Source organism: Argiope bruennichi, chromosome 7 (genome assembly GCF_947563725.1).
Source record: "Argiope bruennichi chromosome 7, qqArgBrue1.1, whole genome shotgun sequence".
Classification (NCBI taxonomy): Eukaryota; Metazoa; Arthropoda; class Arachnida; order Araneae; family Araneidae; genus Argiope; species Argiope bruennichi.
In genome coordinates, this window is record NC_079157.1 from 15,949,873 (window position 1) to 15,966,175 (window position 16,303).

The window sequence follows — 16,303 nt, forward strand, 5'->3', positions numbered from 1 at the left end:
TTGATATAATTTTTTTGATCTCGTGTGCTATCTTTGACTATTTTTGGGGGACGATTAATCACTCGCATGTGGTTAATACACAAATACACAAAAAAAAAAATCAAATATTTAATTTGGATGGCTTTTTCTCCAAAAATTGCAACCAAAATTTGCTGTTGAATTGAAATTATAATCATAAGATCCGAAGCCAAATTTCATTTATTTAAATTATTGCATTTTTGAGCTATCGTGTTTGCATGCATGTGAAAGTTTAGACGGATAGACAATTCACAGTTTGACGGATTTGGTTTCAAACCTAATAAGAATCTACATTTTGGATGGACATTTTATCTAAATAAATTTTTGCTTTTTGTTATCATCGTGCTCACTTGTACTCGGGCAGATAGATAGAAAGTCCTCAACGAATTTAAGTTAAAATTTTATGGAAATGCACACATTTGATGTTAAATCAGTACACCAGATTTCATCCAGCTAGCTCAATGCCTTTTGGAATAATCGTGTTTATAAACAGGTAGAGAAACAAGCATAATTTCAAAAGATTCCACCCGGAAAACTGGAAGGTAGAGGTAGATTCCTTTACATCTGAGTTACTTTCTGGGGTGACAAACTGTGGATGTTAGAAACACTCAAAATTAGATCTTGAAAATTACTTTTCATCCCTTAACTTCTAAGATATTTCAGTTATCGGAAAACTTTAAATGCATAAGTTGTTCGTCTTAATGAGGCCCTAATTTGACTGATTTGATTTATTTTTCTATCTTCAATATAAAAAAAGTTACTGCGAAATGATAATTTCAACTCCTCACCATAACTACTCCTTTTATATATATATATGTAAACTTATTTTGGTTGAAGCAGAATGCAGGTCCGAAGACACTGAAGAGACATTTTACATTTTTTAAATTACTTTTAATATCCATTCCAGGAAAGCATAATCTATACTTATAATAAAGCTCAATGTGTGTGTGTGTGTGTGTTTTGGCGCTCTACAGGCCAGGTCATTTGACATACAGCTATCAAATTTGGTACATGTATACCTTAGAGGTCGGGAATGTGCACCTGGGGTCCCTTTTTTTGAAATTTTAATTATTAATTAAAAACTAACTTTCCAGTCCAAAAAAATCTTCCATTTTCCCAACCGCCGACTTTTCCGCCAAAAAAATCTTCCATTTCCCCCACCGCCGATGAGTAAGGCTTCAGTTATTTTTTTCTCCCAACAGTAATGAGGCTAGGGTTAATATTTTTTGGCGGATTATTTTAAACGATTCTGTTTATTTTCTTAATGTTTTATGCAATTAAAATTAAACATTGTTAATTAATCCATGTTTCAGATTCATTCTGAAGTACTTTTGAATTAAAATAACACAGAATAAAGGAAATTAAAAATGTCTAATCTGCATAGCGTTACCCCAACTGGCGTAGAAAAGTCCACGCATTTGCGTTACCGTAAGTGGCGAAGAAAATTCATGCATGCGCATTCTGATTGTTGCCATGACAACCGTTATCAACGGATGATTTAAATTATTTTTAGGTTAGTTGCATGCTTTTGTAAGTAAATTGTATTTATGTTAGTTATATATTTTTTTGTATATGCTTATAGTTTTAAGTACATCGTTTTTTATGTAGTTTTTTTAAACCTTTTTTCGACCTATTATTTTAAACGATTCATTTTATTTTCTTAGTGTTTGATGCATTTAAAATGAAACATTGTTAATGAATCGATCTGTTCATGATGAATGTGAGAAATTTTTGTTGACAAATTCTTGAGATATTACATAAATTAAGAAAGATATTCTTCAGTGACCATAAAGTTTAAACGCTCAGTGACTCTATTATCAGTAATCATATTATTAAAAAAAATGCTTTTTTCAGTAAAAAATATTATTATATTAATTGCAGATTAATCATTTACACTTTAATTTAAAGCATAATTTCTACGAGGGGTAACAGGAAATTAGAGAGATACATACCACGCTATGACTGAAGGCCTTTATAATATTATGAGTGAATTAATTATATGACTATCAAAATTTGAAGTTTTAAAATATTTTGCTGAAGAATCTATTAAAGTTGGAATTGCGTAAAATATTTAATGGTACCACCGGAGTATTCCGGTTCAAAATATTTAATTATTAAAATTTAAACGAACATTTAGATTGGCGAACCGGCTGGTCGCCAAAGGCGGCTAGTTATTAATAAGCAGAGACGCGGACAAGGCAAGTCCGCCACAGCGCGACACAAAAGTAGAAGTAAGGAAGGGAAGGGGCGAAATAAATGATCGCTAGTCTTATATAATATGGGATTTCTGGCCACGTGGCAATTGAATACATATGTTGACCTTTGACAAGGGCAACGGAGGGATCATTTTCACTTGACACGCGAAACTGATGTCGCAATAATTTTTACACCACTTCATACGTGGAATGGGATCAGGAAACAAGAGAACACTTTAGAATGACCACAACATGGGCCGAATTAGGCAAAAAATTTAGGAAATTAATTTGGATTGAATTAGATATTAAAATATCATTACATATATGAAGAAATTTTCTAGAAGTCTTGTCATGAGAACCATTGCAATAGGTAGTCTTCCTATAGGAATCTACCTAAAACGTGTTCTTTCGATTCAGGGTGGTAAAAAATTTAGGCAATTGTCAAAATCTTGAGTTCGAGTGTTTTGAGAATTTCAATACTTAATAGGTTGAAACTGCTGCAAAATAGAAATGAAATAACATAGAAGTGGTGCTTATAGAAATACGCGGCCTTTAAAGCAGAGCTATGTTCATATATAGAATATTTTGGAACTAGAAAACCTATTAAAAGGTTAGTACGAAATAAGAAAAGAATACAAAAACGGAAAATATAGAAACCAAGTGACATAGTGAAAAATGGACGGAAAGAATTGTAAGCTACTGTAAAGTAGCTGACTTAAACAAACAAACAAAAAAAAAATCGCAGAACTTGGAAAGACTTCTACAACTACGCAACATCACACCCCTGTTGGGAGTTTTCCACATTAATTTGAGACATATCTTAGTGGAAAGGAAAAGTTCAGAAGGGTTTTTAATTTCCCGCATATATAGTATATAGAATCGTTAAAAAAATCGAACGTTGAATCTTTAAAATCGTAAAAATCCTTAAAAAACTCGAACTCGGGACTTTGTTGAATATACACGTCTTAGTTCTCCCTCAGTTTCAAAAACACATTTCTGAAAAAAGTCAGTCAGTCTGTCTGTGACATGGATAATTCAAAAACCCTTTGAGCTAGACGGCTGAAATTTGCAGCTTTCTATCGCATTTTGAGTAAAATCTGTTCAGAGCTAGTCCGTCCATCCGGCTGTTCGAGTAAAAGTTAATACGATAATTAAAAAACGAAGAGAGCTAGATAGTTTTAACATTTTTAACAAACAGTTTTAAAATTTATTGTATAGACATCTGTCAAATTTTGAGCAAAAACTACGGGTTTGGCTGTTTGTTGGTCTGTACTTTCAGAAACATGTAAATGCGATAATTCAAATACGAAGTGACTACTAGTACAGTTTTTTAAAAAATTTTCAATTGATTGGGAAAACGTGTCTAAAACGTAAATTTGATTCTCGTATATTATTAACACACGCCAGGTATTAATCGCCAAATAACTCGCCAAGGATGATACGATGGATTCATTAAAAATGCCAAATTCACTCCAAAAACACACGCCAGATATTAATCGCCAAATAATTCGCCAAGGATGCGATAGATTCATTAAAAATGCTAAATTCACTCCAAAAGTTAATATATCGTAACTATTGGACACCAATACCAGGGTTGCCTCGTTCTCTGGCGTGACAAGTTTATTAGAGAGTATGCGAGAAAGTTTTGGGGAAACCGCACCTACTGGTTTCTTTAAAGAAATTTACGAGTGGAGAATAAGAGAAATGCATTTGGAAATAAAATTTAGAAGAATGTAATTACTTTTATAATATGCAAGTTATGAAAATTTTAACAGCAAATTACAGCTGAACTAACATTTTGCATCCTCTGGTAATTATCGTAGTGTTACGAATCTGTAATGCTGCTTCCCAGCATAGTTAGTTCCACCATCGGAAAGAATGTTTTACAGTCATCTGTATTGGACGGAGTCCGGTGTCGCGTCGGAGGTTCCAGTGCTTGGCGACAAACTTGGCTACCATTTGGCGACTTTGGCGCCAAAATAGATTATACCCGAAACATCGAGAATTTTTCCGATCCGTCCAGTAGGAACCGAAATACGCCTCGAACGTTCCTGATTGGTTGAGAAGCTTCTAGTCCCGCCTCCTGAGACCTATAAAAGGAGGCGGCGGCAGCTGCTAGGGAGAGTAGTATGGCCTCACTCCTGTGGTGTCATCTTAATAATCTCTCATCATCTACTAGTACCTTCAAACTAATAAGAACATTTTTATTCACCCCAAAGTTTTATTTCTTGTTAGATTTACGGATGGTGGGGCCTGCGGCCCCAATGAGCCGTAATCCCTCTCAACAAGGAAGAAGGGAGAGTAGTCGGAAGCGACAGAGAAGAGTAGTCGGAATCGAACTGGTGAAGAACTGGTCCTCCATGGATTAGCGGAGCAGCGACGGAGTGAAGCTAGTGCTGAACTAAGCTGTGCGCTACTGTCTGCAGTAGAGTCTTGTTGTGCGCTGCTGTTTGCACGTCTCGCGGCTGAAGATAATTGTCTTCTCTTTGCTGTATATAGTTCTCGTCTTTGTGCTGTCCTGTGTGTCTTCGTGTAAATAAACGTCGTTGTTTCTTTTTCTACTGCCGCCTGCTGATTGAGCGTTCTCCACACCATATAACTTCCACTATCCAAACGAACCCTGGAAATTTCGTAACAGTAGATTGCTGCCAAAATATGGGCAAGTGCAGCATCATGTAGAATTGTGTTTTTGAGGATTGAGAAGTTTAAAAGTGTAATATATGCAAAGATGGCAGGACGGTCATCATCTTTCACTACAGATAACATCATTCAACACGTTCGAGTGATGATTGCAATTCGAGTGATGACAGTCTGCAATTATTTCTGAATTGCTGACACAATCTGATTGGAGGAATAGGATCACTGATCATTATTTAGGAGGATAAGATGATAGGAGGAGCTATGATCTATTTGCGACAAAAGGAAGAAAAATGGAGTAATAAAGATGGAGTTATCATAGCATTATCACTGGTATACAAAAATAAGCTCGGACAGAAATAAGTGTGCAGAATGTAAAAATAACAGTGCTTGTGGTCTCTCTCAAACTAGCTCGCATACTCTCTAATATAAGTGAATATGTGTTTCAAATGCATTTTTTATCTACCAGTTGAAAGTAAAATTTCTCACTGAAGTTACAAAATCCATATCGAATTTGATATTGTTACGGAATTTCCGGGGTTCGTTTGGATAGTGGGAGTTATATGATGTGGAGAACGCTCAATCACCAGGCGGCAGTAGAAAATAAAACAACGACGTTTATTTACACGAAGGCACGCAGGACAACACAAAGACGGCAACTATATACAGCACAGAAGACGATTATCTTCAGCAGAGACGTGCAGCATACAACAGCATACACAGCAGCATACAACAGACTCTACTGCAGACAGTAGCGCACAGCTTAGTTCAGCACTAGCTTCACTCCGTCGCTGCTCCGCTTATCTCTGGAAGGCCAGTTCTTCACTGTCGATCCCGACTACTCTTCGACTCCACTGGCTCGCGACTCAATTCACAGTCGGTTCACCACTACTCGGCAGCGGCAGGACTGCTTCCTTTTATAGGCATCAGGAGGCGGGGCTAGAAGCCTCTCAACCAAGCAGGAACGTTCGAGGTGTAACTCGGTTCCTGCTGGACGGATCGGGAAAATTCTCGATGTGTCGGGTATAATCTATTTTAACGCCAAAGTCGCCAAATTCGTCGCCAAATCACCAAATGGTCGCCAAGTTTGTCGCCAAGCTCCGGGACCCTCCGACGCGACACCGGACTCCATCCAATACCGATGACTGTAAAACATTCTTTCCGATGGTGGAACCAACTATGCTGGGAAGCAGCATTACAGATTCGTAACAATATATTTCAGTCATTGCGTTTTTATCGCATTTACATGTAATTGACTGATTGTGACATGTGATTGAATGTAAGGACTGACAGATAGTCAACGCTTCGTTGGCTTTGGCTCACAATTTAATGGATGATTACATTACGGATGTTAAATATGCGCACCGAATTTCATCTATCTAGCTCTTTTCGTTTTGTAGTTACTATGTCTACAAATTTGGTGTAGAGACCATATAACAAATTTTCTCTGTCTGGTTGAATTCGGTTTTGAATTATATTTATCACATGCAGACTGACTGATTGACAGAAATATATTTTCCAAAAAGGTGTTTTTCGAATGCAGGGATGTCTAAAAGGTAGAGATTCGTCAAAATCTCGAATTCGAATGTTTTAATGATCACAATATTTTCTCTATACAGTACACTCCCGATTATCCGTGGATAACAAAAATCGCTGATAATCCGAAAAAAGCTAAAAACGGGTATAGCAAAAGAGAAAACAGTCATTCCAACTTTGATACATCGTTTTATGTACAATAAAACGTAAAATGAACAGCAGGAAATGTTTAACTAACGCTTACTATTTTAGTAAATCACTTAAAACTAACCTAAAAGGCATTTTGTTAATGAAAAAAGAAAAAGTGCTTTGTACTTATGAGAGGCGTCAAGGATGCACAGAAAAATTAATACATATGTACTGTTTTAATGCTGTAATGTATTATGTAATTACAAAAACATGACTGTAAAACTGTACCTTTTTGAAAAAATCAGTCATTTGTGTTTGCTTCTTGTTTTGGAAGCATTTTCTCTTTGCTTGGAAGAAAAAGAAAAAAAATTTAGTGCGGCAGGCGCGGATAACCAGCCCGCGGACAATCGGGAGTCTACTGTATTTCGTATATGAGAAATTAAAATGCCATGTCATAAGTACTGACAATTCTTGATTTACCTTTATATTTATTATTTAAATTTGCAAGGTTTAACATTTCATACGACACCACACCTCCGTTTCCAGAGCTCATGCGCCTCTTTTCGATTTGGTATAGATGTAGGTGGTTTTTGTTTAAAAAAAAATCGGAAATTACATTGCAATCTGTTGGAAAGAAACATACAAATGGCAAAATATGAAAACATATAACATAGAAAATGATGTTAGAATTTTGGGAGATTTTGGATTTCGAAATTCAACGAAAAATGTACCATAAGGTCACCGTAATATTCATTTAAATTTTGGTGCACTGTATGAAACTGAAATCTGCCTTTCCAGAAATGAGCTAAATTTTAAATCCAGAATCATCGGAGTTCTGTTCCTCTGACGTGCGAAACTACGCCAATTCCAACCCATTGCACAACGCATTACTGATTAAATTGCAACATTTCGATGTTTCCTGACAAGTTTGACGAAAACAGTTGTATCTCTAACTGATCTATATACAAATGTGGCAATCCATTTCATGTCTATTTGTCAGAAATTTATCTTCACACATACCTTGGCATGACAATATGCAGCATGAAAAGAGAAATCCTGATACTGGCATATGAAAAAAAATGTTACAAAATAACATAAGTGACTTTATTTTTGAAATAACAAAAATACTATCACAGCGGTTACAGAAAATATGCACACACACAAACAAAGATTAAAATGCAGAACGTCTGCTATAATCATGACCTAAAGGCTAATTTCTTAGCTATTAAATATATGCACATAGTTTCATCTGGAAGAGTGCCTTAAATGAGCGGGCAAACCACGCTTCTTCTGGGAAAAGATACGAAATCTTAATTTTTGTGCTGCTCATCTAAAATATTCTTGACACTCTAACACTTTTTAATAAAATGTATTCAACCCCTCTACGTCAAAAACAGACCGAATTATAGAAATCGGCCGAATACTATTATTTTAGTCGAAAGGGAACAATCAAGAGAAGATAGTTTTACTGATAAAGGAAGATTCCAGAAACAAGAAGAATCTTAAGTATATCTACATTAATACGTGAGTTATGCCGATATTTCTGGAACATTCGCTGCTCTATGATGTAATACATAAATAACCAAAGGGACAAAGCTGGAAGTGAATCAGTGGTCTGTCGGCAGTTGAGTTTAATTGAAACTGTTTAGGGTAGCAGACGAATTTAGAGGAGTGAAATAAGTGCTTAAGTGAAGTCTCTCTCCTACGAGTTTTTTCTAAGCTTCTTTTGTTGTTACGGCTGTATGTTGTTATTTATTACAAGTGCTATTCTTGCTTACATTTTTGTTGCATTTTGTTGCTAATGTGTTCCAATTTTCGTGTTGACTTCAACGCCGTTATTTGTTATTGAGTCTGTTTAACTCTGTTCACTATACAACAACAATAAAGAACTCTAATAATTTTTTTTCAATAATTAGAAAAAAACGTCAAAAATGCATACTTTTTGTAATTTACTATGAAAGCACAAAACGCTCATGTATCCAATATTCTGAAAATAGAAATATGGCTGCTTTGCCCAAGAACTACAACATTTATATCTTGGATGTGGTGACAGAACTCATTGCGAGAAAAGTTGAAACAGTTGCGAATATTTGAGCCGTTTAATTAAAAATTGCTGTCAATTTGCTATTCATATTATCGGAATCTCAATGTCATCTCTGAAACTGGAGGGGTGGTCTCGTAATTTTGGCGCATACTCGTTTATAAATGATTTTATGTATATTGTTACAAGTCTGTATAGTTGCTTCCCAGCACGGTTAGTTCTATCACCGGAAAGACCGATTTACAATCATTTGTATTGGATGCTGCTCGGGTGCTGAGCCAGTAATCCCAGAGCTTGACGACCATTTGGCAACTTGGAGACGAATTTGATAATGCTGGAATGATAGACGAAAATAGATAATGCTGGAAACTTAGATAATTTTAATGAACCATCCAATAGGAACTGAGATACGCCTGACTGGCCCAGAAGATTCTCGGCCCACTTCCCGGGAACTATAAAAGGACGGCAGTCTCAAGCTGCAGTGAATTGATTCGTAGTCGGAATCGTAGACAAGTAACGAGTCGTTGAGAGTATAAAGAAACAACAGCGGAATACTCCAGGGTTGTGTGGAGCTCAAGCGACTGCCGAACTGCTGTGTGCTCAGTCCTATTGTCTATCGTAGAAGCAGCGTCGAGTCGTGTGTGGAGTAGCCAGTCATGTGTTAGCGAGTTGGCAATTGGATACATCTAAAGAGAGAAGAGACAGCAAGAAGTTCAGTCGTTGGAGAGACCGTAGAGCGAAGCTCCGAGGATCCCCTCTCTTGCTGAATTCTGTCTAACCGCTTTGTGTGCTGTGGTCGATTACTACTTGCGGGCTACTGTTTGCTGTAGTGTGCTGTCCTGTGCTCGTTTCGGCTGGGTAATTGGTGTCTTATATTAATGTCTTGTTGTTAAATAAACGTCGTTGTTGTTTTCTACTGAGGCCTGCTGATTGTTTTCACACTATACACCCACTGCAGGCGAATCTGGTGACTTTACGAACTTAATAGTAGTGGTGAAATCCGTAACAATATTATTAACCGCATGCCTTTAATGAACAATAATGACAAAACAGCCTATTAGAGTGCGATCTTACGCAATTTTTTTTTGGCGATTAACCGCTAAGATGTGTTTAAAATACAAGCAACAGAAAACCAAAAGTGTATTTTGTGCGCTTTTTTCCTACCAACTGGAACAAAAATTTGACACATAAATCGAATTGCAGTTGCAATGTGACATGTTGAATTCCATGCATTTACGTCATTGCGTTTATTGAATTTTCCCTTTTACTTTTTTTAATTACAGCAGTCTCTCCGTTACCATAGAAACAAGCCGTATAAACAGAGATTATTGTGAATGGCTGTTATGCTCATTAACTATCCGTCTGTTATATAAGAAAACAATGGCTAACAAAAGTTCAAAGAGTTTTCAATCTTTTGTTCAAAGGCTAGAAATCTTTTCACTTATATTTTTTAAAAAAATATTTTTAAATTTTTAGGATATTTTAATATTACTTTAAAATTATTAATATCCAGAATGAGTCTTCCTCTAACTTCATCGAGTTTAATACATTCTGTCATGTAGTGCTGAACCGAGCCTATTTCCCAACATGTGTTGCCTTGCATCCTTCCGAATCTGCACACGTATCTTCTATGTTCTGATATAGTTTGCACTATCATTGAGGGAAATATTCTTTTTTATAATTTTTCGTTATTCCAGGGGGGGGGGCACCTCGAAAAGAGGATGAGATGCTTCCTGTATGGGGGTTGGATCTCGCCAACCTGGTGGGTACACAAAAAGGTGGTGCTCCTCCCATTGATGACGAGACTTACTTCCTTCGGGAAGGGTTGTACCGGGGCCGGTGATGACCCTTAGGACTCAACCAAAGTTCCCGCCAGTGTTGCTGTTGCGGCGGTCCGGTCATTCAGTTTTTTATATCCGTGTGCCTTCGGGAGGGTCGGAGAGTCAGTGATATGACTTTTATAATTTTTGGTTCCGGTTTGAATTTATATGTTATGCGTACTTTATACGACATTATCCATCTATTCTGCATAATAATCTCTCTTCTAATTACCTTCTTTAACATTTGGAATAATATTGGGTTGGTTGGTTAATGGAGTTTATTGGTGCAAGAACCATTTTTGATTAAACTGCGCCAAACATACAGGAATAATATTGGGACTACAATATCTATTTGATCTTTCTGTGCAGCCTTTTTCGCATATTCATCTGCTCTGTTGTTTCCATCTATTCCGATGTGAGCCTTAATCCAATTTAATCTAATATATTTGGTCTCTTGCTGGTGAAAGTACAGACAAACAGACGGTCAATCTCTTCGTTTACAGACAAATAGATAATTTGGTCACAAATTTTATACTGGTTATCCATTCTTTAGATGCTAAATCTATACGCAAAATTTTTACCATGTAGCTCTCTTTCTTTTGTAATTATCGTGAAATTATTATGGAATCAATCAGCCAATTATCATGAAATTATTTGTCAATTATTCAGATTGACAAATTACTTCTAGATGAATTTCGTTGGCAAAGTGCTTGAAATGTACAGATTCGAAATGAAGACCATATACGAAATTTCATCAATTCATATCAAAGCGTTTTCGAATGATCATGTTCACGAACAGATAGATACGCGTGGTTCCAAAAATACATTTACTGTCCAAGGGCAGATTTCAAAAGTGGAAATTCGTCGAAATCTTGTGTTCGAATTGTTAGACAAATATAGTAATTTTTTTTTCTCTGTCTATTACGTGTGTGAGAAAGAAAAAAAAACAATGTGAGTAACAGTGCAAATTTAAAAATTGCTTGTATTTCTTTTATCTTTGCAATCTTTTTTAGAAATTTGTTATTTCCATTGTTTTTGATTTTGTTTCTTGGGAAATGTGTGCAACTTCTGTCTCTCTCTTTTTTATGATATCTATCTGCATCATCTCAAAGTTGAAGTTCACAAAATATAGTTGCTTCCGATAACGCTTTTAGATAATTTCTGGCATATAAAAAACGGTTAGGCCTTACGATTTTCACCTTTCATTTGAGAATTCTATCATCACCGTTCGTGGTTTCTGCTTAGAAGTATGTAATTTTTCTCATTGTTACATTAATATTTAATGCTAAGCTATATAAAATATTTATCGCTTTATATATTCTTGGATTCTTTTAAATTAAAATAAAAAAATTGCTAAAATATTCATGAGAATATATCGAGTAAAATAAAGCGTTAATAATAATCCATTCACTTTTAGAGAGCAACTTGTTCACTCAAATTATTGTCGTTTTAGGCTGTTAAATATGCATATATATAAAACGCTAAAGTGGCACAGAAATCTCTCTTATTACTTATTGCGGAATGGCAACAATGAAATTCAAATGTATCGATATACGAAAGTTTCAGCAGACTGCTTTATTCAGCGTTTTTCCAGCTGCACTTAATTCAGAACTTTCTAATTAAATATAATTATTATATTATAATTATTATATTATAAATGCTGCTCGCCGTGTTAAGCCCTTCATTCAGTCAAAAGATTTTTTTAAAAAAATTAAGATATAAACTTTAATAATCGAGAGAGAAAATAGGCTTAACCATCACTATGGATATTCGATGTGATTTGCCTTCTGGAAATAGATGACTTCCAAAACTATTAATCTCCCCAAAAGGTTTTTGTATTATCTAAAATCTCAAAAAATTACTTTTTTAATGATATTGATTTCATTTCTGTATTCATTTTCTTTACTTTTAATAAATTCTTCAAGTTTTGATTTACAATGTTATGATGCTTTTAATGTTAGGTTTGGTCTGAAAAGAGCTTTTTAAGAGTAATGCACACTTCAATTGCTTTTTTAATATTATAAAATTCAAATCTCCATCAAAATATTCAATCGTGTGAAATACACTTTAAAATTTGCCCATGATAATTATTTGCAGAATGATCCAGTTTAAGTTCTATTTTTAAGTTCTATTACAAACTGAAATTTGAAAAAATGCATGCCATATTGATCTATAATAACCTAAAAAGTCAACAATCTCGGTGAGCAAGCTAATCGCCAAAAGCGGCTAATTAATACGAAATGCATATTTTTAAAGAAATTTCTTTGGATTATTTGATAAAACCGAGAAACATGAATTTAACTGAATAATAATTGTAATAGTAATTAATTGAAATAATAGAAATAGTAATCAATTAACTGTGTTAATTAACTTGGTTAATCAATTTGGTTAATCAATCACAACTACAAATTCTAGAATTTTCGATCATGAGTAAGAAGTTTAAATCAGTTGCTCTAAGAAAATTCCGCAAATATCTCGTCTTTGTAGTGTAAATCATTAGCAATTATATCCGTGGAACATATACTAAAGTTTGTGGCCAGTCATCAAGTTACTTTCTCTTATACATACTACAAAACAATATCCTCTTCAAAGATTTTTCTCCTTAGCACGGAAAGGAGTCTCGTGGCCTGTGATTTGCTAAATAATCACGTTTTCCGCCAAGTGAATTGATGAAGACTGTCACTTTGAAGACCGATTCTTGATTCATCTATGATAAGGAGGTAGATTTAATCGTTTGATCTGCTTAAGACAGGACCACAAACAAGATGGGAAAAAGACGCATTACTGACCTAACATATACTCACAAATTTATTTAAAATATCTATTGATAATTTGATGAATTATGTTTACCGTAGTGGACCCCCGAGCCATGAAAATCACGAGCAGAAGATATTCAATGTTTCTTCATAATGCGATCGGCCAGTTATAAGACAGTCAATAGGAGCTCATACGTAGGAAGGGACCAATTTATGTTTGCCACAATTTCATAAGATAGATTCAGGCATTCCATGCTTGGCTATAAATTTCCATTTTGGCGTCAATGAATTTTTCTTTTCCACTGCGTACCTTATTAAAATGATGGATATTTACACAAAAAAACATGGTAAAAAAATAAAGGTCAACATATCTAAATTTGGAAAATTGTAGAAAAAAATGGCAAACAAAATGAAAAAAAAAAACCCTCACATCATAAAGAAGAAAGAGCAAAAAATGGAATTGATCTACGATAATTGATCAATTTTTTCACTGGAAAAAACCCCCGCCAAACGCTACGAACTCATGCGCAGTAAGGAAAAAACACAATGCGGCATGCTGTTGTTTCGTCGGCATAAGTACTTACTATGGAACGAATAGCGATTTTCAGAATTTCTACGCATGCGCTGTCCACTGGCCGTCTTATAACTGGCCGAGTGTAAACCCGGCATAAATAATAGTAAGTTACTGAAAAAAAGTTACGGTTGTTTATCTCTTATGCCATTGGCCTACTTTCGTGGATGTATCATCAATCTAAATGTTTTGTTGACGTGCTGGAGATAACTTGTGAATTCACTATCATATTGTCCAGATTTCAGATGACCTTTTAATCTCTAGAGAAATGGCTGCATTTGTCATGCCAGTTCACTAAACTAAACTAAACTATTTTTATTTTCAACAACAGCACAGTCTGAAAATGATAACATTTGAACTTTAACCTTTTTCCTTTCGACTGTCTGAGTTAGATAAAATCCATTTCCGGTGGATTTGTAAGCAAAATTTTTCTTTTATATTTTTCGTATGCGTTACGATGAAATGATGCCACTTTAGGAATCTTATTTTTCGGTTTAAAATAACATATTAAATGATTAAAAACTCGAATTTTCAACATATTTATATAATATTATTACGAGCTGTTTATTCTACGCTTTGCTGTTTATTTCACTTCATGGAACATTTTCTGGTACTTATTTGTTAGCTTTTGAAAATTGTTCCATGTGATAACTAAGTTGTTGTTTTTTCCTTCTCATTTCAGTATGAAGCTTCTTGTAGTATTCTCGGTGGTTCTAGTAATTGTGTCTGCTAGATCCCCTATTTTTAGGCCGATCCACCCTCTTTCTCAGAAAATGATAGATTTTATAAATTACATGAACACCACTTGGAAGGTAAGTGATACATTTCAAAACATTTGTTCGGTTTTTTAATATTGATTGATGTATATGGCGCCAGAACTTTCATCAAATAAATCTAAATGTAATCGCGCCATTCTAATTCTATTATGTGGTTTTAATTATTTAGGATCTACATCTAAAATCTATTTCTAACTTTCAATGAATCGGGGATATCATAAAACACAGAATAACATTTATTGACGAACGCGAATTTGAACAAAAAAGATACATCTGTTCGGTAAATATAATCTAAATCTGTTAATAGACATTTAGCAGACGATTCCTTTTCAGACATTTTATAACTGCTACTATTTTTATTTTGTTGAAATATTATTAAAAAATAAAAGCAAACGATTTTTTTACTTTGATAAGCATATTTTGTTAATATTATTTCGTTTATCTTTTGTATAATAGCTGATGATCAGTTGTAAACTTTCTGGAATCTGGCAATGCTTGTGAGGTACGCTGTTATGTTGAAAGAATAAACAAGCCGATGGAATTCTAAAATACTTGGAGTATTATTTTAGTTTTGAGAATTTAAGATGCTCTGTAAGCTATAGTTTGAAGCTTAAGAAAACGGGTAGTTTTCTAGAAAGCATGCAAAAACATCGTTCTACGTTACATCTCTAATTAGACATTACAATCCGAATCGCTAAGTATAAAAAAAAGAAACGTATGCAAGTTCTACAGAAACTGCGCATGCGCCATTTTCCTGATGACTACAGCTGTATTAGGGAAAAGGCGTCTCTAAGACGGAACAAATATTATTTTCTGAATCTTTATCAGAACTCTGGAGTAGAGTTTTTATCGCTGAAGTAGAAAATTATTCATGTAAAACTGCGATATTATAAAAAAGCAAACTATGGTCCAATAATTTTTATACTTTCTCACATGCGAATCATGCAACAATAAAGTTATGTAATCATCAAAATTAGAATTGGAGGTGAACCTGTAGATTTTACATCTTCCTGAATCCGAAAAACACTTTGTTTTTGTGATTATGTCTATCTGTTGGTGAATACTTTGGCGTCCATTGCAATCATAGCTCATCAGCTAATTTTTCCACCAAGAGAAATATTCATTTCTAATTAGAAGCCAATAGGAGTCATCTCTCCGAAATTTTCTCGGATTCTCTCCAATAAAGTTCTTACCTCTCTTCCTCTACATAAAATTGAGGAGTTTGGATAAGGTTGCGAATACTTGGTGAACAATAGTTATGGAATATAAGGGCGCGAATTTAGTATTTTTAATTATTCGAGAATATACATACCTTTTGTACATTCTTAATGGCAACAAAATGTGACACAAAACTACAGTTATAATCAAAACATACCAAATTTCATTGATTTGCGGCTTTTGCTTTTATGGGTTATCGCATTTATGCGCATGCGCTGACCGATAGGTAAATCAACCGTGTGACGAATTTGCTTCAAAATTTGATAATTAATTATATTTTGGATTCTTTACCTGTGTATCAAACCTTACTCTTTGCTTTTGGGTCATACATACATACGCAATTAAGTCATATTTGCTCTCGAACTCCTAAAGCTGCAAATGGATTTCTTTCAAAATTCCATAGAAATCTACCAATTTGATCGTCGTTCCATGTATGAAATTTGAACCGTCTATCCAAGTGTGTCTGAACTATAGCTTTCAGAGACGCACAGACATAATGCCAAAAATATGGGATTCTTTTTTTTGGACTCATGGAAGTTTGAAGCATAAAGATTCATCCAAATGTCGTGTTCGAAGTTATTGAAAATATATGATACTTCATCTATA

The 16,303-nt window shown here is 34.7% G+C and overlaps 1 protein-coding gene across 1 annotated transcript in view; it reads left to right on the plus strand.

Annotated features, from left to right (window-relative positions):
- The window catches only part of LOC129975292 (uncharacterized), a 60,498-nt gene that overhangs the window by 21,782 nt on the left and 22,413 nt on the right, over positions 1 to 16,303 (plus strand). Inside the window, exons 9-10 of the mRNA XM_056088346.1 lie at positions 14,100 to 14,119; positions 14,386 to 14,515. Coding sequence (XP_055944321.1) covers positions 14,100 to 14,119; positions 14,386 to 14,515 — 150 coding nt within the window. The remainder of the gene's footprint in view (positions 1 to 14,099; positions 14,120 to 14,385; positions 14,516 to 16,303) is intronic.